The sequence below is a fragment of the Gopherus flavomarginatus genome, chromosome 8 (assembly GCF_025201925.1).
Source record: "Gopherus flavomarginatus isolate rGopFla2 chromosome 8, rGopFla2.mat.asm, whole genome shotgun sequence".
Taxonomy (NCBI): domain Eukaryota; kingdom Metazoa; phylum Chordata; order Testudines; family Testudinidae; genus Gopherus; species Gopherus flavomarginatus.
The window spans coordinates 23,310,046-23,335,587 of NC_066624.1; the positions used below are offsets into that span (position 1 = coordinate 23,310,046).

The 25,542-nt window shown below is 45.9% G+C and overlaps 1 protein-coding gene across 1 annotated transcript; it reads left to right on the forward strand.

Annotated features, from left to right (window-relative positions):
• The first annotated feature begins 406 nt into the window (after positions 1-406).
• LOC127056625 (adrenodoxin-like) lies at positions 407-12,523 on the forward strand. The gene is made up of 4 exons (XM_050964711.1): positions 407-603; positions 10,462-10,586; positions 11,281-11,410; positions 11,736-12,523. The coding sequence occupies exons 1-4, from the start codon at positions 425-427 to the stop codon at positions 11,851-11,853; spliced, it is 552 nt and encodes a 183-aa protein (XP_050820668.1). The 5' UTR covers positions 407-424; the 3' UTR covers positions 11,854-12,523.
• Positions 12,524-25,542: the final 13,019 nt, after the last annotated feature.

Consider the following 25,542-nt stretch of genomic DNA (forward strand, 5'->3'; position numbering starts at 1 on the left):
TCACTAGTGTAAATGCTCAAGGACACACACTCGCTGAGATAGCAACAGAGCTCAATCGTTTCAAGTCCCAGTGTGCTGTTTCAACCCACAGGACAGACATACATATTGTAGCTGGGCATTGTACTGAAGATAGCATCTGAAAATGGCTTTGTTTGGTTGCTAGAATGAAACAGGAATTGGAAAGAATAGTGAAGTGTGATCAGTTGGGGTTCTATCTTGCTCAGGGGTTGCATATTACTGCTGCTTACAAAACTCCACCAGTAGGTTGGACTGTAGTCAGGTCCAGGATACACCCTCTTTCCTCCTCCACAGGGAGGCTGTCCTAGATTTCCACCCCCCCCCCCCAGCTGTACTTATACTTCAGAAGCTAGCCAGCCTTGCAACAAAAAAAGAACGAAGGAACATAAAGCAGGACTCAGCTAGCATGATGGCTCGATGCGCTCCACGGCTTATCCGCCCCTTGCTAAACGGACTTAATTTGGGCAAAGTTCAGTCTTTTCAGTACCTCAGAGTAGCTGAGCACAGTCAGGCACCTGCCAGCCTGCAGCCAGAGAGAAGCTTCAGCTCAACACACAGGCTCCATGATGTCCCAAGGGACACAGGGTAAGCAAAAGACTCAACTCTACCTCATTTCTTCCAGGACCTTTCAGGAAAAACAGTCAGACCCCTCCTGCCTCTATCTCGGCCTGCTGAGGTGGGTGGGACAGACAAATTAGTGAGAGTGTTTAAAATAAATAGCAAGCAATCCCCTAATTAGGTGAGACTGGCACTGCAAGACCACAGCCCAGTCTGTGGGAGATATGGCTTCACCTGCATCTAGAATGAAAGAGGCAATGCCACCAGAGGGACAATTGGGGTGGACATTATGCTGAATCTGTGCATGGTTCTTGCCCTGTGTACTCACTAGCTTATTGTACTTGGTGTCCTAAAGGGAGAGCAGTCGACAGAGGGTTGAATTGGGATAATAGATAATATTTAGTGGGGGGTAGCCACTGAGGGGCAAGTTCAGCAATACCTCCTGTATTTATATCTGAGTGAGTTCCAGCAAATGCTGGGGACTAGTATTTCTCTGATTGTGGCAACATTTATGTACCTTGGCTGGTTCCTTTCTTTTTTTGTCTGAATTTAGTGCTAGTTGGACAGCTCTGGAGAATGAAATCCTTTCTTTATTCATAGCAGCACTACAAGCTTCCCTCTCCCTCTTCTCTTGCCAAGTGCTTCACTGCTGACCCAGAGGGTGAGAGGGCAGCTGAGTCTCCATAGCCTGGTGATGGTTATTATTTGTCTGTGCTATAGTAGAGACCCCAACTGAGATAAGTGTCCTATTGTGCTAGGTGCTGTACAAATACAGGGTGAGAGGCCAGACTGACAATCTAAAGAGGCAAGACAGACACATGGGGGTGGAGGAAGAGACAGAGCCCCAGAGATATGCAGTGGCTTTGACAAGGTCACACAGCAGGTCAGTGGAAAAGCCAGGTTCCTGAGTCCAGCTGAACCACACTGCCCGAGCCAGGCCTCGGCCTCTCTGCGGAGACAGCCGAAAAGAGGACCAATTAATGCAAACCATGACAGTATTTTTTGTGATGTGGACCCCTGTTTGGTAGAAATTGGTCTGAGAATTGCATCGTTTTCCCTATGCCTCCAAACACCCATCAGAGGATAAATACACTCAGTCACTGTCAGTAGGGCTGGATTCCCAGTGTGATGAAAGGCTTCAGGGCCCATTTTCCATTATAGTGGTTTACATACTCTAGTGCTGCAGGATGGTTTATATTTCAGTGCCTGAGGGAAAGGTGAGGTCATGTCATGTGTCCTGAAGATGTCAAATACTTCACCTCAGTAACCGTTTTTTCTCAGAAAGGGCCAATGGGGTTTAAGGAATTACAGATATCTTCTCAGGGTTTTATTAGTGTAATGTGGTGTGGTTTTTTTTGAAGAATATATTCAACACTTGGCCAAGGCTTCTAGCTACAGCCACGTGAGTTCAGATTCTGACCTTGTCCTTCACTCCCCAACTCATAAGGCTGGCAGCACTGCGCAGGCAGCAGTGCACGCATTTCCTGGGCAGAAGCCAGCACCTCACATTGCACTGCACTGACTATCACCCTCACAGCTGGGAGCAGAAGGTTCTCAGGAACACCTCCTTGGGGGCAATAGAGCTGACTCCACATTTACTATAGGGGTTGTTACACTATTAACATACAAACAGGAACACAAGTTTTTTTTGGTTTTTTTTCCAAATTCTCCCTGTAGTCTCTCAGATGGATCCCACCATTTATTTACATTTTCCCCTAAGGATCTCCCAATCTTTACATCCCTCCACAGTTCTTGGGCAAGCATGCTGGAGCCATCTGCCTTCCCAGTGGATGGATCCCAATCAGAGCTTCTATTTGGCCACAGGGGGCACTGTTGAGCAACACGGACTCCTCACTTTCCACTCAGGAATGCACTGTAGGGCAGAGACCAAACCGCAAACCCACCTCCCCATCATGGCACTACACAGAACAGTAACCAATGTCAGTTCTTGAGCACGTGAGCTCTTTGTGCAGAAGGACTTTAAGATCCCATCAGGATAGCACATTCTAGAGAGGCTCTTGTTCTTTGATAGGACTGTCTTTTAATGATGAGTTTGTCAGCTAAAGGATGGGGGAGAGTATTCAGGAATAAGGGCTGGGAGAAGACCCATTCCTATCAATCCTGCTCTTCTTAAATTCACAAGTTAAAATTTTCTTCTTTTGCAGAATCCCAGCCCAGGGCCAGACCCCAGAAGCAGTTTGGAGGTTGCAGGGGTCAGCAAATCCATCTTTGGATTAGCTATTAAAAATATGTCTTAAATCAGACATAAACAACCCTGCAGCATCTGGCAGGTCAGGTGTAGTGCCTTAAAGCTGCTTTCCGCACCTTTAAAAGAAAGTCCCCTAGGGATCAGAGTATGCCTCATTGGGCCCAAACAATCAACAGGCCAACCCCTTACAGTCAGATCAAAGCATTTATATTTGATCCAAAACCAAACAGTACATGGGCTTGATTAGGGAAGGAGTATTTCACTGGCACCAAATCCTTGGGTGGTTTTAACTGACATTCTGCTTTCAAAAGCATAGAGCTGCAAGCTACTAATTTAGTGTGGTTTGTTATTACCAGTATTGTCCATGATGTACAGGCACTTTCCAAATACTTGAGAAGGATGGTCTCTGCTCTAAGGAGCTCACCATCTCATGGCAACTAGTGAGGGAAAGGGGACCAACAACAGGCAATTTAGATACAAGGCAACTTGGCTCATTCTAAGCTGCACAACAGTAGTGGCGTTTTTAAGGACTTAAGTGTGGGCAGGGTAGGAGCCTTGCAGATTTGCTCAAGGAGGTCATGCTATATGTACGGGGGTGCACAGGAATAGCTATAGAGGACGTTGTGTGAGAAGCTGACCAATGGGTGAACAAGGCTGGGGAATATTGGCAAAGCAGGCTGGGTGTGGGGGGGAAGGTTGACAAGGGAGGCTAGTGAGGTAAACAGTGTTATTCTGTGAGAGTAAGGAATGCAGAATCAAACAGAGTTTCTGGATGGGTCTGAGTTTTACCTCAAAGCTCTCACCAGTTCTGATGGTATCTTCTCTAGCTAGTCCTGAAGGAGCTCCATTTGTGTTAAGGGTAGTGTTTAAGGAAAACCCATTTCCCTGGGGAAAAGAAAGGGAACTTGTAGCTATTCCAAACAAATGTGATCCGAGTCAGGCTTTAATCTGCTAGCAAAGATTAAGACCCATCTAGAAAAAGAGCCCAGCCAGCAAAATGGAAAACACAATAGGTCACTTTGTTATCGGACCTTGGAGAAAGGCGTTGTTGTGATAAGCCTGTTAAATGGGGCTTATGAACAGCCACTATCAACTGTTTTCCTTTTTAATTAATTTGTTGCTTACTAAATTCTTTCCAGCAGTATTTTTTGGCACCATGCTTTTTCATATGGTCTTATAAAATATCTTTGAAAAAATAAACATTTAAAAGGCCACTTCTCTACTAGTTTTCTGTATCATGTAGAGCCTGAGAAGACTAGTGACTGTGGGTGCTTCAGTTTTTGAGCTGCCCAAATTGAAACATCTTGCAGAAATCTTCAGAAAATGCTGAGCACCTGCTTCTGAAAATTAGACACATTTAAAGTGTCTCAAATTGGACACCCCAAATCACTACTGTCTTGAAAATCTTGGTCCAAGATTTTGTTAAGGAACACCAAGACCTTTGCAAAATGTAATAGAAATAGGAATTCTGTCATGATGTAAAAATGGCAATCAACAGGAGGTTTGCATCTTATGTTGTTTAAATATTACCCTGCAGGGTTGGAATAATAGTCTGTGAAGACAGGAGAGTGAAACTGACTAGTCTAGTAAGGCAGGAGATTTGTGCCACAGAATTGAATGGTTGCTTACATCCATGCACACATCCACCATACCATATGCATAATAAGGACAGCATGTTGTAACCATACGGAGGCAAGCTGTGGAGTCCTGTTTGACAAGCCAGTTGTCAAGCCAGAGAAAATCTTCTAAGTCATTTCAGTCCTCTAAACAGTGAGATTCCCACTGCAGGATGTATGAGATTATCAAAGTAAACAGCCTAAATTATTCATTCAGTTTTACTAATCTAAGGCAGTGATGGTAAGGTGTAATGATTTTTAAAAATAAAAGATTGATAAATACCTAGCAGTGATAATGGGTTTGGCAGTTGTTGATCTAAAAGTGCCTTAAAAAGCGGGTTATCATCATTGCACCATACAGAGAGGTAAACTGAGGCACAGTGGGGCTGTGTAACTTTCCTGAACTCATACAAGGAGTCAGTGACAACAGGACTTGGGGTGCCTTATTCTCAGTCCAGTGCTCTGTCTGCTGCACCATGCTGTCACTTAGCTGCCACAGCTCTCACTTAGTCAAGAATATGACTTGCGGCATGAGCCCACATGAATTTCTTATGCTGAATTCCCATTAAAATCAATGAAAGTTCCATGCCTGGGTGGTTGTAACTCTGATGTCTTAGTGATGGCTGACGCTCTAAAGGCTTGGTTCAGAAGGTAGGTGAAGGTTGGAGTTTGCTTTTCCTTCTTCCAAAACATTTTGCCCACCGCTAAGTGAAATCCTACCACTTTGCCTTTCCCTATTTTGAAGGAGCCAATCCTTTTATTCAGTTTCTAGGACAAATAGGAAAGATTCTGGGAGACACCGGCTTCAGATATCTGAGAAGGAGTTCCACAGACTGTTAAATGGCTTGCTTTGTTGACCGAGGGTACGTCTATACTACCCGCTGCATCGGCAGATAGTGTTCGATGTATTGGGGATCGATTTATCGCATCTTGTCTAGACGCGATAAATCGATCTCCAAATTGACGCCTGTACTCCACCTCGGCAGGAGGAGTAAGCAGAGTTGACGGGGGAACCATGGTGGTCAACTCGCTGCCGTGAGGACGGCCAGGTAAGTTGAACTCAGATACCTTGACTTGAGCTACATGAATAGTGTAGCTGAAGTTGCGTATCTTAGTTTGACCCCCACCCCAGGCCTTTGCGTAGCTGAAGTCAAAGTATCTTAGTTCAACTTACCTGGCTATCCTCACAGCAGCGAGTCGACCGCTGCGGCTCCCTCATTGACTCCTCTTACTCCTCCTGCTGAGGTGGAGTACAGGCATCAATTTGGGGATCGATTTACCGCGTCTAGACGAGATGCAATAAATCGATCCCTGATACATCAAATAGTATAGACGTACCCTCACTGGGAGGGAGGGGCGTTGAAATGGCTTTGAAGATTTTTCTCCGCCTCTGGCTGCAATGGGCCATTTTTGTTACTCATGTGACATGAGTGTGTATAAGAAACCATTCCTACAGTGGTACAGGTCTCCCGCCTGACTTCTCTTACTGTTTTCGTCTCCAGGGGGTCCTGCCCTGAAAAACGTTCCGAGTATTGCTTTGTGATTGAAACTCTCCTGAAAAGCAATAGGCAGACCTTCTAATTTTATGGTACATGATTCTCTGAATTATATCTTGCCTATCTGAATTATGTAGCAATGGGAAAACACATAGGGGCGCCTGAAAATGACAAGGAAATAAGACAACCCTTCTGCTCCCTTCTCCTGCCAGTTTAGATTAAATCTAGGCAGAGGCTTTTTCAAGAGATAATCATCAGTGTTTCAAATTTTCTACCACTGGAGGCTACTGATGGAATCCATTTTACTAGCATTCAAGAGAGCATTAATTAGAGAGATACTGTAACAAGGGCATAATTGTGACAATGCTCGTGATCAACTATTATCTAAGAGTATAGATGGCGCTAGACACAATCATGGCAATTCTGGATCACTGGTGCAGAGTTAATCTGATCAGTAAGCTTGGTAGAGGGAAGGAATTTCCACTCCCTTCCCCACAGTGGAATTTTCACAGGTAAATTTTTTCACCTGCTTCTGAAGGATGGATCAGAGACCATTCATTACAATGAGGTAGGTATATGCTACATGTTCTATCCAATGCATTTGGGAATGGTAGAGGGGAATGAAAACTGTCTGAACTAGGTCCACAGGCGCCGACTTTCCAAAGGGCCCGGGGGGTGTTCGACCCCTGGCTCTGACCCAGGCTCCGCCCCCACTCTATCACTCCCCCAAGGCCCCACCATTGCCCCACCTCTTCCTGTCCCTGCTTCACCCCTGCCCCACCTCTTCCACCCCACCCCACTTCTTCCCACTCAGTTCCACTCCCTCCCCTGAGTGCACCACATCCTCGCTCCTTCCCCTTCCCTCCAAGCCTCCTGCATGCTGCAAAACAGTTGTTCATGTCCGGCAGGAGGCGCAGGAAGGGAGGGGGAGGCATTGAAGCATTGGGCCCACTAGGGGGTGGGAAGTGCTGGGGTGGGGTGGGGAGGAGCTGATAGGGTGGCTGCCGGTGTGAGCTCAGCATCCAGCATTTTTTCCATGTGGGTGCTTCAGCCCTGGAGCACCCACGGAGTCGGCACCTATGCCTAGGTCCTTCTCATCTGTTTCTGCACTCACTGATAGAAAGAAATCAATGGAGGACTCTCTATGCCAGAAATAATTGATTTCTGCCTGCTGCACAGCACAGCTAGGGGTGAACACATTGCATAAGCACTCCCAGCTGTTGCTTCAGCTGTCTCCGGGATATCCCTAATAACAAGTTTTCCCTCTGCTTACTTCTCAGGCTTTCCAAGAGCATGCCTGAGGCAACTGAGCCTAAATACAATGTAGCACATCCTTCTGGGAAGCTACACTGGAAACTTCAAAGCCTTTGGTATATACTTAGGCCATTTGATTTTGTGTGCTTGCACTCTGGGCATATTGCTAAGAAATAGGTAAACTGTGTCATAATTTCCCAAAACATCTGTGCGTCACTGCATGTGTCTTTGTCCTTTGGGCTTCCAGGAATGTGGCCTTGCTGAGTTTTGCTCACTTTAAGTCTTATTCTGACTGCGAGAAACTGGGTGCTGTTTCATTCAGCCTTGTATAAGGGGCAAACCAGAGGATTGCAGGCTTGGCCAATTCTCTCTACTAAACAAACACATCATTCTCAAGGCTGCAAAACTTTCTTCCGATGCCAGCAATGACAAAAGCAAGGCCACCTGGCTGCAGCAACACTTCTGTTGCTCAGGAATGTATCAGAAGCTGCTAGATGGGTGACATCCCTTTCTAGAGAGCTGAGAGAGCAATCTGCAAAGTCAACCTGGGAGAGTGGGGTGCACGAGCTGCTGTGAAGTTCTGTTGACTTTGGAGACCATTCTTGCTTTGTGAATTCACAGGCATATGGGCAGGTCCCCGTTCATAGGTGCTATGCAGAATGATGCCATTGTATTCAGTGTGCCACTCTGTCAGCCCATCGAGTTCTAAACACTGAGAGAGCTGGTGTTGTGATATGCTTCTAGGCCACCAGTGCACCTCTTGACTAGGCCAATATTGTTTACTATTTGGTTGTTTAGTGGTTGATGGGAAATGAGTTGGGGGAGGGTCTCAGTCTAGCTCCTATGGGACAGATGTCTCCACATGGGTAACATGAATTGGCCATCTTCTTGTCAAAGTTGGCATTGAGGGCAAAAGCTTAGAGAAGAGATGACTAAGGGAGGGGGGAATATAATAGAAGTCTATAAAATCATGAATGGTATAGAAAAAGTGAATAAGGAAGTGTTATTTATCCTTTAACATAACACTATAACCTGGGGTCACCCAATGAAATGAATAGGTAGCAGGTTTAAAACAAACATAAGGAACACAATGCACAGTCAACCTGTGGAATTTGTTGCCAGGGGATGTTATGAAGGCCAAAAGTGTAACTGAGTTCAAAAAGAATTAGCTAACTTCGTGGAGGGTAGGTCTATCAATAGCTATTAGCCAAGATGGTCAGGGACACAACCCCGTGCTCTGGGTGTCTCTAAACCTCTTATTGTCTGAAGCTGGGACTGGATGATGGGGATGGATCTCTCACTAATTACTCTGTTCTGTTCATTCCCTCTGAAGCATCTGGCACTGGGCACTGTTAACAGTTAGGGTACTGGGCTATATGGACCCTGGGTCTGACCCAGAATGGCCGTCCTTATGTTCTTAAGGACTGAGTGAGATTCAGAGGCTGATCTTTTCCTCTCCTCCCTAGAGATGGTTCTTCTAGGTCAGTGTTGGCAGGCCTGTTCCATAGGTCTCTAGGGCTGTCAATTTAAATTGCAAATTCCCTTCAGCAAGAATGATTTCACTTCATCTGAGATTTCCACTTCTCTCTTGGAAGTTGTTTTTAGAGTCCCTCACCGGTCCTGATTTTGTAACCTTTGGGTATGAGGTTTCTGGCACTTTACTGTAGGGATGGTTGAACCTCAAAGCATTCAGCAGATGCTGAACTTCACCATCTGTAATTCGGATGTAATTGATCTGCCAAACTGGGCCAGAATAGGTTGTTTCATGAGATTTCCAGAACCAGCATGCAGACAGCTCCTCTTGGGGTATCTTTACAACTTTGCTTCCAGGAGGAACCCAGAGCAGCACAAGCAGCTGTGAAAATCAGCAATAATGCAATTGTTAGCTATGTTCTGTTTAAGTCTGGGGCAAAAAAGTCTTTTATCTGAATTGTTTGGCCACCCCTTAGGTATTGTGGAGGTAGCACTGTGTGGGAAGCACAGTTGAGTTACCAAAATCCTACCTCTGTTCTTGCATAGGAGACGTGTAACAGAAGTACACTAGCCACAGAAATGCTAATTGGACCCATATGACTTTTAGGAGCTCCATATGATGAAGCTTGTGTGCTTGCAGTTTATAGATTACGAAGACTGTGAATATTTCCTGCTGTGGCATACCCTGGGGAACCCAAGTAAAGTCACAAGTGTATGTTTTACAGCAGGCTCAGTGCTAGATGTGTTTATTTGGTAGCCCTCTGTTGTGATTCCCTTGTCTATACTATATTCTCCATATTTCCCAGTCTCTTTTCTCCAGCCGACAGGAATCCAATTAGGTTGCATTCATGCAAAGAAAGGCATAGGGGATGAGTGATTTAACATCAAGAGAAAATCCCTCTCTATCTTTTGAGCAGTACTTCGGAATAACCTAAGTAGAGGCAGAAAGAACCCATCTCAGGTTTTACACAGTGCTTGCTGGGTCTGATCTATTGTTGTTGCTATAATGCAGTAGTTAGTTATTACAGGCAACGTATCTAGGTTGATATGTTGTAGGCATCCCTGCAGAAATGGGTCGGGAGTTTTATGCAGACTTCCAGCCAGAATGGGCATTTTCAGCAAAGTTCCTGGACCTTCACCTTCATATAGAGTTTTAGGGCCAAATCTAGCCCTAGTGAAAACGGTTGTGACACTGAAAGCTGTCTCCCTCTTATGATAAGGATGAATTTAGCTCTTAGTGTATTATCAAGGCTCCCAGTGACTCTTTCAGGGGTTGAACTAACAAAAAGTAGAAATGGAGCATTTAGCAAATAATCCTCTGGGGGGGGGGGGGGGGGAAGAGCAAGCCCTGTTTGCGCAATTTAAATCTGATCCTGAGCAGCTTTACTGTGCAGTTTCCTCCCTTCACTCCATACAGGATTAGCCCAGAGAGGCCCCCCTCTCCCAGCAATAGCATATTCTAGCAAGCTCTTTGGGTTTAAATCAACAGTCTCCCACTGCTTGCCCATACACAGGCTGCAGGTGCAGTACGGGTACGCTCGTTCACCCTTAATCAAATTTCTATTCTTAGAAATGTTTGCTGAAGGAGTAAAGTTTGAGTCTGTTCAGATTTGAATAGCTCTACTTTGCCCTTCCTTGTGCAGGGAATGACAAGGACAGACACATGAAGATACATAGTGTAGGGACTTGCATGCAACTGCTTTATAGCCCTTCAAGAAACTGGGTGCTTATGTAAATTCCTCATGTGATCACTGCTTCATTCTCCTGCTTAACTGGCAGTTGTTTCATAGGTGGCAGTGGCCCAGCTTGCACTGACTTCCTGTAACTTGTTTGACAGCTCTGCGGACAGAGTGACTGTGCATTTTATAAACCGGGATGGAGAGAGACTCACGGCCACAGCAAAAGAAGGGGAGAGTTTGCTGGAAGTGGTAGTTAATCAAAACCTGAGCATTGATGGCTTTGGTAGGTGCAATAATAAAGCCCCCCCGGGGTCAAACACAAATGTGAAATAAGCGATGCGGGGAATTGTGAGACTGCTGACTGTCTGACGAAGTGGGTATTCACCCACGAAAGCTCATGCTCCAAAACGTCTGTTAGTCTATAAGGTGCCACAGGATTCTTTGCTGCTTTTACAGATCCAGACTAACACGGCTACCTCTCTGATACCTGACTGTCAATGTCACTCATTGTTTTGGTTATCATCAGTTCTGCGGTTGGGTCAAACTCATGTCGCTGAACTGGGGGCCAGCTTCTCTCTCTGCCACACAGTCCTTAATGAGTATATATGTGTCCGGGGAGCAGGGGTTTCACATCCCTGTCTCATTTAAAGGGCCAGAACATCAATATCTGTGCTCCCCTTCCTAGCTGGCATCCCATGGACTGTATTAATGTGGTTATTTGATACATCCAGATAAATATGTTCATATTTCAACTATGTATTAATTTGGCTTTGGGAGCCTTCTGGATCAGAAGCATGGGGCTATCAGTAAATGTTAGTAGCAAGAATGGCTCCTTGATTTCCCTCTGGAACCTCTCCTGATGCACTTTCGGCCTGGGTATAGGCAAGGCTGCCTCTTCTCCCAGTTCCTTAAGAGTGTCTCCCCTACCTCCTTGCTGTTCTCTGATGCACTGTGCTGACCCCTCCCTCTTCCTGCAGGTGCCTGTGAAGGGACATTGGCCTGCTCCACGTGTCACCTCATCTTCGAGGAGGACGTCTTTCAAAAGTTGGATGCCATTACAGATGAGGAGCTGGACATGCTGGATTTGGCCTATGGACTCACTGATACGTAAGCATTTCTGCCTGTTGGAGTTGGCCTACAGAAACCCACCACTTTCTGGACTGGGAACGTTCTGTCTCGCTCCTCGTAATCCAGTCTCCCAGTGTTTATAAGGCACCAGTTATTGAGAGAGTGTGATTTATTTTCTATTATGAACGTATCATAAGAATCTCCTTCCTCTGGGAGGGTAGTGCTACCTCCATCCTGTGATAGCTGGGCTGTTGTATGAATCTGAGGACAAACCAGAATGGTGTGGGCATTGGTGGTGGGAGCTAGTGGATTCTTTCCTTTGCCATAAAAATGTATGAGGCTCATTCTGTTGTCTGCTTTTCAGATCACGCCTAGGCTGCCAGGTGTGTGTGAAGAAGGCGATGGATGGTTTGACTGTCCAGGTCCCAGTGGAGGCTGCTGACATGAGGAGAGAGCTGGAAGTGGGAAAGCAAAGCAAATAATGTACAAATAATATTAGTAACTGTCATTGGCACCTGCACAAAGCCTTCCCTTTGATTTAGGTGTGTTTTTTTAAGTATGTTATATTTTGTTGTTTCCATTGAGCCTTGTGACCAGTTTGCATTAGGTCACATAGCTCCTGATTCAGGATCCATCCCTATTCAGCAAAACTCTTCCTTACACATGTGCTAAACTTGAAGGACTTAAGCATATGCTTAGAGTTAAAAACGTGCTTAAGTCTGCTGATGTTCAACAAAACACCTCAGTGTTTTGCTTAAATGCTCTGCTGAATTGGGGCCATAGCAAACACAGGTGATTCTCTCCCTTCCTTGAAGTTAAGGACATGCCATTCACAGTAACTGTTGGGAATTTTGCTGGATCTGGCTACTTAACTGTAGAGAGACTTCCCTTTTTGACATAACTGGGGGGATGCTAGTGCTATAAAATCATAATTGCATGCAACAGCTTGATTAAATAGGCTAGGTTAGTTTGATAAATAGCAATGAATTGATAACAGGATTCTGCTATTTTATACAGAAACGGAATTCTTTTTCCATAAATATGAACTTTTTGTGCCAATGTGCACCAACTGTGCTAATTTCTCCAAATATTTGCTCCTTTCCTCACTATTGTATCCCATTCCAGCTCAAAAATAAAAGGCTAATCACTGGGTTTCTAGACCAATTAACTTTTTGTTTTCCTGATGTGGTTGATAGTACAATGAATGAAATGGAGATTTGGGGCATGAACATGCAGTTGCTGTTTTAAAAGATGTATTTTACCTCCTGGATTCTTTCCTGATGGGCATGTCTAAGCTGCAGTCAGAGGTGTGACTGCAGCCTATGTAGTCGTATCCAAGATCGCTTTGATCTGTCTCAAATGACAATAGCAGTGAAGCCACAGCAGCATAGGCTGCATAACCCTACCTGCTCACTTCACGCTCCCTTAGACTTGAAAGGCTAAGCTGCGGCATCTACTCGGCTCTTTTTAATGCACTAGCACAAGACTGTAGACCTGGGCTGAGAGGCTCACTCCCAAAGCCAGTGTAGACATGCTCGCTGCTTTGGCTTCACTGATATTTGCATTCCAGCTAGCTAGACCAAAGCTTGCTCTGGTATTTAGACACATGCTGTAGTCACCTGTCTGACTACAGTGTAGACGTACCCTATACGTTTGAGTGAAATTTCTAAACTTGCCACTGAAGCCTCATGGACATTTGAAGTGTGTATTCAGGTTTTCCATTCAGAAATCTTTCTCTCAGAAGTAAGGATTTGGTTGCAAATTCATAATGCATTTATCAGGCAATCAAAAAACAATGCCCTAATGGGAAACTATCTATCAGCTTGCAATATGTTTTAGCGATAAAAGGGAATACTTTTTCACACAATGCATTATTAGACAGTGGAATTAATTGCCACAAGATACCATTGAGGCCAAGAATTTAGCAAGATTTAAAAAGGGGCTGGATATTTATATGAATAGCAAGAATGTCCAGAGTTATAATAGCTGATGCTAACAAAAGAGTACTGCAAGGGAGATAAAATGTCATGTTTCAGGGTTACTTTAAGCTAATCTTTTAGAGATTAGGATGAGACCTTCAGGGGCAGATTTTTCCACATCTGCTTACTGTGGGGTTTTCTTCTTTCAAATTGTCTGGTGCCTGACATCTGCCATAAATCTGCTTCTTCACGTGCAATCCAATCCCACACATCTGATTTCAACCACCTAGCCTGTTTTGGCTGGGATAAGCATGCAAATTGCTAGATGCTGATGTGAACCATTTTAAACTGGGAAGCATGTGAAAACAGGCTCTTTGGTGAGATTTCCAGTGCCTCCTGCTCCTGAATAAGCTGGCAGTAAAATGAAAAAAGCCTTTCTCACAGTGATTTGGCACAGCCCAGGCTGGAAACCAGCAGCACTTACATGAGAAAATGGAACAAAAAAGTTAGCCAAACTCTTTCAAATAGCAAAGATTCTAAACAGATCTTATTGTAGTTGACTTGATGTTGCCAACCGTACTGTCAATGGTAAATAACCCAGTGTCATTGTCACCTGCATCTCATGGCATTTTGTTTTTATGCTCCTTCTGTTATTTCTATACAGATTCCATTATTCTTAGAAATATGCTCTGCCCTGCATTGCCTGGGTGGCCTGCAGGGTGTTTTGAGCTGCTGCTTTGATACTGAGAAGGTGATACACAAAGAGGTAAAAATACTGCACCGGGCTGTAGCATGAATGTGTATTGGTAATAACAGCACAACTCACTTCACCAGAATGACTATCATGCTCATGACATCTTTAGACTCTGAAGCAAGTTAAACCCCACTTATAACAGTAGGCTCCATCCAGCTTGCTCAATGCCCCTTCCTTCACAATATACTCCCCAGTGTGATAGGGAAGCATTGTTGTCATCACTATTATACAGAAGCAGAATCTGAAGCACACATAAGGGTTTTTTATTTTGTTTTTCTTTTTAAAGACACATTTTTCTGGCTTGGGCCAGGTTTTCAGCAGTGACTAGTCCATTTTGGGTTTCTGAGTACCCAGCTAGAGACCCGCTAAGGTGCCCTCATTTTCAGAGAATGGGTGCTCAGCACCATCTGAAAATTGGGTCGGGCACCCAAAACCACTAATCCTTTGCTTGGGCCCTAGGGTTAGGCACCTAAATAGAAGCAGACTGATTTTCAAAGCTGCTAGGGCTTCTGGTGATGTCTCAAGAATGAGGCAAGGGTAGTTAGTGCCATCTCATTACACGTCTCCTGGGCCTAGTGCCTAATGTGGTCACCACAGTCCAGATGGGATTATAACCCTGTTATTCACAGTCTACTTGGTTTTGAAAAACTCCACCCTGGATAGTCCCTCAAAACCAAGCAAGTAAAAGGGAATGGCTGCTACTGAGCTAACAATCCGAAAGCGAGCTGCTCCGAGGAACCGCTCAGAGCAGAGCGGGAATGACCTGGTGGGTGAAAGCAGCTAGGCTGTGTTCTAGCAGCAGTCTTGGGACTGTGCAGAATGGGGGCTTACTGAGAAGCAAGAGACTGGCCCCTCCCTCTGCACTTTATTCTTCCAGTATTTGCCTGAAGAAACCACACCTTTGGGTTGTGTCACCACTATTGAGGAGCTGGGGAGTGATAGCAGGAACAGCAGAGACTGCTGGGGTCCAGTTCCTTATTTCCCAACATGCATTAACCAGAGACATGTTCAGGTACTTGCATGTTATGGGCCCATTTTTTTTCAGCTTCTGCACTACGTTCTTTAGCTTCAGTGGATTCTTTTGGTTGTTGACACTAATACATTACTAATAAAGGTTTAATAATAACAAAAGTCTTTCCTTCCCTTACAAAACACCCCTCAGAAAAATGAATCTGCATAATATCTTCTATATCACCAAACCATCATGAAAAGTCAAGCAGCATGACACACTGCACATATACAGCCCTAACCTGAGCCAAGTAGATATAATTCATTTGCAGGGGTCTCTGAAAGTGAGTTGGTACATCAATACTATTGTATGGTGTGCTACAGTAAATGCAGTAGGGTGAGTTAAGGAGGGAATTTCTGCTTGTCGGTTGAATTGTCTTGCGTTTATCATACATTTTATGTCAGACCCTTAGTGTAATGGGAATAAGATGTTTATCATTCTAGAACCCTGGTGACTAAGGGTATGTCTACACTATGAAATTAGGTCGATTTTATAGAAGTCGATTTTTAGAAATTGATTTTATACAGTCGATTGCGTATCCACACTAAGCGCATTAAGTTGGTAGAGTGCGTCCTCACTACCATGCCTAGCATTGACTTACGGAGCAGTGCACTGTGGTAGCTATCCCACAGTTCCCACAGTCTCCACTGCCCATTGGAATTCTGGGTTAAGCTCCCAATGCCTGATAGGACAAAGAATATTGTTGCGGGTGGTTTGGAGTACCTTTAGTCAGTTGCCTCTCCCTCTGTGAAAGGAACGACAGACAGTTGTTTTGCGCCAGACACCAGAGCGATTAGAAGATCACAGCAAGGTGCGCTGTGCATTAGAGAGGCTTTGAAAACCTGTTTCATTACTGGCTAGGCTTTGGTGCGACAATTGTGTGTGTTTCTCCTTGATTCAAACCCAAACCCTTTGTGATTTTAATTCCCTGTAAGCCAACTACCCTCCCCCCTTTGAAATAAAGTAACTATTGTTTTGAAACCATGCATTCTTTCTTTATTAATTAAAAAAATGAGAACGGACAAGGTAGCCTGGGTGGGGTGGGGGAGGAGGGAAGGACAAGGCCACATTGCTTATTGTAGCCACACTAAAAATCAAATTGTCTGAATGACAGCCTTTTGTTGCTTTGGCCATCCTCTGCAGTGTAGTGGTTGAATGCCCAGAACCTCCCCTTCGTGTTCTTGGGTGTCTGGGTGAGGAGGCTATGGAACATGGGGAGGAGAGTAGGCGGTTATACAGTGGATGCAGTGGGGGGTCTGTGCTCTTGTTGGCTTTCCTGCAGCTCCAACAGATACTTCATCATCATGTCCGTTTGCTCCCCTAACAGAAGCTTCATCATGTCCTTTCCTGGCCTCTGCCACTGAATGCCTCCATGCATTAAGCTGTGCCCTATCAGTGTCGGAGGACTGCATGAGCTCGGAAAACATGTCATTGCGAGTGCATTTTTTTTACCTTCTAATCTGCGATAACTTCAGGGACAGAGATGTTGGGGGAGTGTAGAAACATTCTACGCTCTACGATTCTGGGGGGACTGCATGGTCACCTGTGCTGCTGAGCTCACCACTCTGACCAAACAGGAAATGAAATTCAAAAGTTCCTGGAGCTTTTCCTGTGTACCCTGGCTAGTGCATCGGAGTTCAAACTGCTGTCCAGAGCAGTCACAATGAAGCACTCTGGGATAGCTCCTGGAGGCCAATACCGTCGATTTGCCTCCTCCCTACTCCAAATTCGACCCAGCAAAGTTGATTTTAGTGCTACTCCCCTCGCCGGGGAGGTGTACATAAGTCAATTTTAAGAGCCCTTTAGGTTAACAGAGCAAGGTTGGTTGTGTGGATGCATTCATTTTTAAATTGACCTAATGCGGCTAAATTTGACCTAACCCTGTAGTGTAGACCAGGCTTAACATTCCAGAATGCTGACCTTTTCAATATTCCACATTTTTAATGCATGTTCCTACCAATCACATCCCCTCCAGGTGCACAGTATTAATATTTTTAATGATGATACTTAGCACAATAGAAAGACACATGGATTAGATTAATTAGAACACCAGAACTTTAACTATTCAAGTGTAAGGAGTTTAAGGTAGAATAGATAGTTTAAAAACTGGTTCCACATGATCAAATTAAGATGAGTCCAAATGAAATTATTTATTTGAACCTTCAAAATGAGTTTTGGCTAGAGTGGGAATGTGCATTTCCAGCCTTGGTTTTGTTTTTTGCTTTGCTGCACCAAGCCCTTACTGATGAAGTTTAGTAAAACCAGAGCTAAATTACCCCCTTGATCAGACCTTTAGTCAGGGTCATTAAACATAAGGCTTGACTTGCTAGAACAGCATTGCTAAAAACAGCTCCATGCGGTTACTTAAAGAGAGAGATTTAGGCTGATGTCTACAGTTTGAGGAGTCATTCCTGTAGGTTTCAACTGGACACAAGGTGGCACTCTCTGTACAGCAGCATCACCAGATCATTCAGTGAAAATAATAAAACAACAAGGCAGGGAATGCAACCTCAGTTTCTTTTAGGACACCCTTCCCACTCTGCACCCTTGATCTTCCTTCCCTTCTTATAATCTCTCCAGTTTGGGCACTGAATTCACATCCCATGACTCAAAACATCTACCCATGTCAGAACTTGAAGACCTTCCCAGAGCAGCAAAGCCTTTGGCTGGGCCTAGAGGAGTGCTGAAGTGAATCCTACCTAGCCCTCTTTGGTTGCTGGAAGATCGCCCTGGGGCCTTTAGGTAATGTGTAACAGAGGATAAAAGATTGACACCTTGCAAATATCCACTATAGGCTTTTGATTTCTGCTGCTTTTCCCTTAGGACAGCATCACTGAAAAAGTACAGCTAGGGTTTGATGGATTTGTGGAGACATTGCCCTGAACAGGGCTTTCCTACCTACTCATCCCACCACCAGTAGGTCAGATTCAATTTCCCAGCAGGACAATTAGAGGTTCCCAAGTTTATTTCAGGATTACAAGAGCATGATGCAGCATCAGGGCTTCAGAGTCACTATGATGAGTGTCCAGTTTGCCACTGCAGATTTAGCCTCCTATGCAGTACAGCCACTTAGTGTCCTATATGACAACCTTTTCCCAGTTGTTTTTCTTTGTCTCATTGCTTCACTGAGGCAGACAGAAATGGGCAAAGGACAAAGCAGTGGAAGGCATTTTATTAATACAGTTCTTGACAGGACCCTCCCGAAAATGAAAGAGACACACCACCTTGCCCTGATCATCTTTGGTCCTTAGTCCCGACTCCTGCTCCTTTCTCCTGGCAGTAGGTAGTGGTGTATGTATAGCATAGGTCACTGTTAGAGGGCTGGGTCACTACAGAGCAGGGATGTCGATTTTATAGAAGTTGCTTTTTAGGAATTGATTTTATACAGTCGATTGTGTACGTCACCACTAAGCGCATTAAGTCAGCGGAGTGTGTCCTCAATACCATGGCTAGCATCGACTCAAGGAGTGGTGCACTGTGGGAAGCTATCTCACATTTCCCGCAGTGTCTGCTGCCCATTGAAATTATGAGTTAAGCTCCCAATGCCTGAAGGGGAAAAAACATTGTCGCAGGTAGTTTTGGGTACGTTGTCACTCTCCCCTTTCTCCATGAAAGCAACTGAAGACAATCATTTCATGCCTTTTTGCCCGGGTTATCTGTGCAGATGCCATAGCATGGCAAGCATGAAGCCCGCTCAGCTCACCGCTGCTGTTGCGAGCATTGTAAACACCCCACGCATTATACTGCATTATGTGCAGCATCTGGCTAAGAGACGCCAGCACGAGGACAATTGTGATGAGGACATGGCCACAGATATTCCAGAAAGCACCGGATGTGGCAATTGGGACATCATGGTGGCAGTGGGGCAGGTTGGTACAGTGGAACACCGATTATGAGCCCAGCAAACAAGCACAGACTGGTGGGACTGCATAGTGTGGCAGGTATGGGATGATTTGTAAGGCCACTTTCCTGGAATGCTGTGAGTTGCTTTCCCCAGCCCTGAAGTGCAGGAATACCAAGATGAGAGCTGTCCTGACTGTTGAAAAGTGAGTGGCCATAGCCGTGTGGAAGCTTTCAATGCCTGACAGCTACCTGTCAGTCAGGACTCAATTTAGAGTGGGCAAATCTACTGTCGAAACTGCTGTGATTCAAGTAGCCATCGCAATCACTGATGTTCTGCTATCAAGGGTAGTGACTATGAGAAATGTGCAGGTCATAGTGGATGGCTTTGCTGCACTGGGGTTCCCTAACTGTGGTGGGGTGATAGACGGCACGCATATCCCTACCTTGCCAACCAGTACATAAACTGCAGGGGGTACTTCTCAATGGTTGTGCAAGCTCTGGTAGATTACAAGGGATGTTTCAGTGACATCAATGTGGGATAGCCAGGAAAGGTGCATGACACTTGCATCTTTAGGAACTCCGGGCTGTCTGAGCAGCTGCAAGAAGAGACTTACTTCCCAGACCAGAAAATTACTGTTGGGGATATTGAAATGCCAATAGTTATCCTTGGAGAGCCAGCCTACCCCTTGCTCCCATGGCTCATGAAGCCATACACAGGCAGCCTGGACAGTAGTCAGGAGCTGTTCAACTTTAGGCTGGGCAAGTACAGAATGGTGGTAGAATGTGCATTTGAATGTTTAAAAGCGCGCTGGTGCTGTTTGCTGACTAGGTTAGACCTCAGCACAACCAATGTTCCTATTGTTACTACTGCTTTCTGTGTGCTCCATAATATCTGTGAGAGTAAGGGGGAGATGTTTATGGTGGGATGGGAGGTTGAGGCAATTTTGAACAGCTACACACCAAAGCAGTTAGAAGAGCACAGCAGGGCGTGCTGTGCACCAGAGAGGCATTGAAAACCAGTTTCATGACTGGCCAGGCTATGGTGTGACAGTTGTGTGTGTCTCCTTTGTTGATTTTTAACTCTGTGAGCCAACTACCCTCCCCCTTTGATCACAGCTGGCAAAGGAAATAGTCACTATTGTTTTGAAACCATGCATTCTTTCTTAATTAATTTAAAAAAAGGGAGATAACTGATAAGGTACCCCGGTGGGGTGGGGGAGGAGGGAAGGACAAGGCCACATTGCTTATTGTAGCCACACTACAAATCAAGACTGTTTGAATGACAGCCTTCTGTTGCTTGGGCCATCCTGTGGAGTGCAGTGGCTGGGTGCCCGGATCCTCCCCCCCAGTGTTCTTGGGCATCTGGGTGAGGAGGATATGGAACTTGGGGAGGAGGGGAGGCGGTTTTACAGTGGATGCAGCAGCGGTTTGTGCTCTTGTTGGCTTTCCTGCAGCTCCACCAGATGCCTGAGCATGTCTGTTTGCTCCCCCATTAGCCTCAGCATTGCATCCTGCCTCTGCTCATCGTGCTCACTTATTGCTTTCCTGGACTCTGCCACTGAATGCCTCCATGCATTGAGCTGTGCCCTATCAGTGCGGGAGGACTGCACGAGCTTGGAAAACATGTAATTGCAAGTGTGTTTTTTTCCCCTTCTAATCTGCAATAACCTCAGGGACAGAGATGATGGGGGAGCATAGAAACATTTGCACCTGCAAGGGGATAAAAAAGGAGAGTAAAATTTAAGATGATACATTTCTGAGAACAAAAGGAGACTCTTTCACAGTGAATCAAGCCATTCACAGCACATGTGCTTTAGGTACAAGGTCGCATTTTGCCTTTTATATTGAGCACCTGCTGGTATGGTGACACATCACACATGGCTAGGCAACAGAATTCGGTTTCTAGGCAGCCATGGTAAGCCAAAGGGTATGTGGAGTTGGCTTCTTCTGCCTTCATAACATGTGGGAATGGTTTCAAACTGCAGCACCCTCCTTTCCCATAGCAAACAGTACCGGTTGAGCAAGGGCAGCTCTAGACATTTCGCCGCCCCAAGCACGGCATCATGCTGTGGGGGGCACTCTGCAGCTTGCCGGTCCCACGGCTCCGGTGGACCTCCCGTAGGTGTAACTGCGGAGGGTCCACTGGTCCTGCGGCTTTGGTGGAGCTGCGGGACCAGTGGACCCTCCGCAGGCACGCCTGCGGGAGGTCCACCGAAGCTGTGGGACCAGCTGACCCTCCACAGCCATGCCACCGAAGGCACCCTGCCTGCTGCCTTCCCAGAGACCTGCAGAGCGCCCCTCACGGCATGCCGCCCCAAGCATGCACTTGGTGTGCTGGGGCCTGGAGCCGCCCCTGCAGTCGAGTTTGCCATTTAAAAGAAGGGGCTGCAGGTTTTGGGTGGATGTGCAGCACACACTTCCCTCCACCTCTCTGCATGGCTATTTGGGATGATCCCTTTTAGCCAAGTGCAAACAGCCCAGCATGAATGGGGTCTTTTTACTGTTCCCTTACAAAAATTCCCCTATTTCAACCAGGTGACCATGAATGATATCACTCTCCTGAGGCTGACACAGAAAGATATAGACTGAATGTTGCTTGAATGCGACCAAAACCCAGGACTATTCGCTGCCATGTTTTGTGCTGCAAAGATTCCAGACTACTTGCTACTGGCTTGACATGGTAAAGTGTCCTACCGTGGAGGATGAAATAAGACAACCCTCCACAGAAACCTTCCACAATGGCTTTCAGAGTACCTTCAGGAGAGCTTCATGGAGATGTCCCTGGAGGATTCCCGCTCCATCCCCAGCCACGTTAACAGACTTTTTCAGTAGCTGTACTGGCCGCGAATGCATCCTAAGTCTTCAGAGCAAATTAAACATTATTGCTTTTAAACCCTGTACTGTAGTTACAAATGTGCACTCACCAGGGATCCCACCTTGGGAGGGTATTGGCTCCAGAGTGATGAAAAAGTCGTAGCTGCCAGGGAGAACGGATTCACTGCTTGCCTGCTGCACATTCCCCTCTTCCTCCTCTACAAAATCCTCCTCCGTGTTGTGTGAGACTCCCCACTTACAGGTGTCCATGGACAGTGGTGGGGTAGTGGTATGGCCCCCCGCCCCGACTGTGACGCAGCTGATAGTAGAAGTGACATGTATGGGGCTCTGACCCAGAGTGACCATTTGCCTCCTTTGTCTTTTGGTAGGCTTGCCTGAGCTCCTTGACTTTCACGTGGCACTGCTGTGTGTCCTTGTTGTAGCCTCTGTCCATCATGTCCTGTGCGATTTTGGCATATATATTAGCATTTCTTCTTTTTGATCGGAGTTCTGCCTGCACAGTTTCTTCTTCCCCTACAGCAATCAGACTCAGTGTCTCCTGTTCTCTCCATGCTGGAGCTTGTTTGCAATTCTGGGGGGACTGCATGGTCACCTGTGCTGCTGAGCTCACCACACTGACCAAACAGGAAATGAAATTCAAAAGTTTCTGGGGCTTTTCCTGTGTACCTGGCTAGTGCATCAGAGTTGAAAGTGCTGTCCAGAGTGGTCACATTGGAGCACTCTGGGATAACTCCCGGAGGCCAATAACATTGATTTGAGTCCGCACTGTCCCAAATTTGATCCAGCATGGTCGGTTTTAGTGCTACTCCCCTCGCCGGGGAGGAGTGCAGAAGTCGATTTTAAGAGCCCTTTAGGTCGACGGAATGGGGTTGGTTCTATAGACACATTCATTATATAATCAACCTAGCATGGCTAAATTCGACCTAACCCTGTAGTGTAGAGCAGGGCTTAGTGTGGTGAAATGCTTCAGCACTAGAGAAGGGCCTGGATCCAAGCAACCTGAACAGGGGCTGGTGAGTGTGAAATCTAGTGCTAAATGGAGCAGTGCTGAGTATTCCTACCTCATAGTTGCAGAAGTGGGTCCTGACACTAGAACAAGGCTTCAGTCCCACATGGCAAATACAATCCAGCATTGGCCTCTATTTTATGCTGTCTTTTGGAAGTGATTCACGTTTGATTCCTGGTCTTGGCTTCCTGCTCTTGAAGCTGCAAGTGCTGTGGGAAGAAGTGTCTAGCATTACTCTGAAATTGCCCTCCTGCCCCAGGAGTCCTTTGAGTGCATTAGGGGAGTTGGAATATGCTTTTTGCCATAGTGCCATACCTCAGAAGGGGTAAATAAAATAATCAACACCACCTGGGTCACCGGTGATACATCAATGCTCCAGTTATTTCCACCATAACCCCCCTGCCCCACTCAACTTTCCCTCCACACTGTGACTTTCCCATGCGAGAGCTAACAGGTCTGGCTCATTGCAGCTTCACCCTCAGTGCTCTCCTACTTATACTTCAAAGCTGGGCCACAAGCTGCTGCTGAAAGCTGTCAGCACCCCTTCCCTGAGTCCAGGCTTGAGGCCACGTACCCAGCAGGTGTCAAACTGAGTGATTAGCTGCTGGCTGACAAGATCGAGGGACTGTCACATTCCCATTCAGAATATAGTTGCCTTTCCTGGAAAAGGGTCTTAGGGTGAGAAGTCTGTTTCCTTTGATGTGTATGTAGTAAAAAATAACCCATGGTCCCTATTAGCACATGTACTCCCAGGCTGGTGGCACAGAGATGGGCCCACCACCCAAAAGGCTGGCTGGGAGACAAGGGCTGCTTGCTGGAAGAAAATCCACTATAGAGACAGCCTGAGAGAGCTGTTCTCCTGGGTTTGTTGATAGGTCAGAGGTGAAAACAGGGAGTCTGGGAGGAAAAGCTATAGCTGACCCTCACACTTGAATGATTCCAGCCAGTCTGGAGGATGAGGGAGCAAAATGTGCGCTCAAAATCTGAAGAAAATGGGCCTGAGGTACATGAATCACTGCCTCTCCGAGGTAATTGAGATGGTCTGCTCTGTCCTTGCTTTACAGGTCAGGTCAGGCGCAGAGCATTGTTGGTTCATGGATGACAGCTACACAAGTCCCCTTCCTGAGTGATGACTGTCACTGGTGTCTTTCTGGTGTCCCTTCACAGCTTAGCGTACAGCCTTTCAATATGACCAATAGCCATCCCCATTCTGATTTCAGAAGGGTAGCCCCATGGGGAATGTGTACACAGGAGCCCGCAAGTGTAATTTCCAGGTGGAATAGCCATACCCACCCCTGCTCTAATCGAGCCGGCATGCTAAAAGTCGAAGAGCAGCCATGGCAGCATGAACAGTGGGAGGAGCTAATCACACAAGCTTATACCTGGGGTCTCTGATGGGATAATCCTTGGGGCAGCTTGTCTGTCCTGCTACTCATGTCAGTGTGGTTACACTGCACACCAGCTCCATCGGTGAGTACGTCTACATCTTTCAGCTCCAGTGTAGACATACACAGAGGAAAAATCCATCTATATACAAATACTAGGGCTACGTGGTGAAGGAAGTTGTGGCCTTTTCCCATGGGAGAAGCCAGGCCTCTATATATTTGTATCCTTTCTCACTGAGCTGTCCATAAGCTGAGGAGTGCTGCAGAGGTTGACTGGGTTACTCCTGTAAGTATTTCCCTGGCACACCAGGTCATGGCACATCTTAGCACTAGCAATGTTTTCAGCATTTTCTGGTTCTTTTGCACCCAAGCAGTACAATTCTCATTAAAAAAAAAAAGCTCCTAAAATGTCATAGGCCAGATCCTCAGCTAGTGTAAATCAGCATTGCTCCACTGACTTCAACAGAGTGAGGATGATTTACACCATATGAGGATATGGCCCCATATTTGAGAGGGTTTTATTTATTTCTAAGCGGTCTCCAGCAAACAGGGGCTATAGCTGCCACTATGTGATAGATGGAACATGAATGAAATAGCTCTGACACACCCAGAAAGATGAGATAGCAGAGAAAAACAGCCAGTCCTAGCATCGCTAGAGCTAGAGCTAGCTAGACAATGACAGTAATGGCTGTGGGTAGTATTCTATCTGCCTCTGGACTGTCCAGCTGTGCCAGTTTAAAGTCATGGGGCCCGACTCACTGTGTGCATACAGCCACAGTGGCCTAGATTGAACAGGCGAACATATTGCTCCACTTTAATATGAGAGTAAAAGAGGGACCTCTCTCTTGCTGAGCCTACAGGAACTATTCTACATGGTTTACTCTAATGAGCTGAGCATAATCCTGGTTGCCTGGAGCTCCTGAGTTCTAATCTCAACTCTGACAATTGCTTCTTCTGTGGCCTTGAGCAACTCATTTCACCTCGCTGTCTTGGTTTCCCCAGCTGTAAGTATGGTGATACTCTCCTCAAGGGTTAATTAGTTAATGTCTGTAAAGGACTTTGAAGATGAAAAGCCCTCTATAAGTGATGATTTATTAAATTTATCTCTGCTGGAAGATATCATAGCTGGGTCAATTACTCCAGACAACATACTTACTAAATCTTCAGTGAGGAAGTCATTCTCCCAGACAAAAATGTAGGTTATAATAATATTATGATTCAGCCTGAAAATTTGGCTCCAGCAAGCCTTTCCTTTATCCTAATCTCGATTTGTCAGCTGCCATGCAATTCCGTCCCCCCACCCCATCCACTATTCTTGCATCAATAGGAGCTAATATGATCTCTAACATGTGAATTGCGTGGCATGCTGGCTGAATCAAGGCACTGGATGGCATGGTAGCCTACTGCCTAATTCAGCCTT

Bases quoted from the DNA above. Each gene is read 5' to 3' on its own strand.
- LOC127056625 (XM_050964711.1), top strand. From the start codon at position 425: ATGATGGCTCGATGCGCTCCACGGCTTATCCGCCCCTTGCTAAACGGA. The intron at 10,587-11,280 runs GTAGGTGCAATA...CTCTTCCTGCAG, and splicing joins CCTGAGCATTGATGGCTTTG to GTGCCTGTGAAGGGACATTG. The intron at 11,411-11,735 runs GTAAGCATTTCT...TCTGCTTTTCAG, and splicing joins GCCTATGGACTCACTGATAC to ATCACGCCTAGGCTGCCAGG.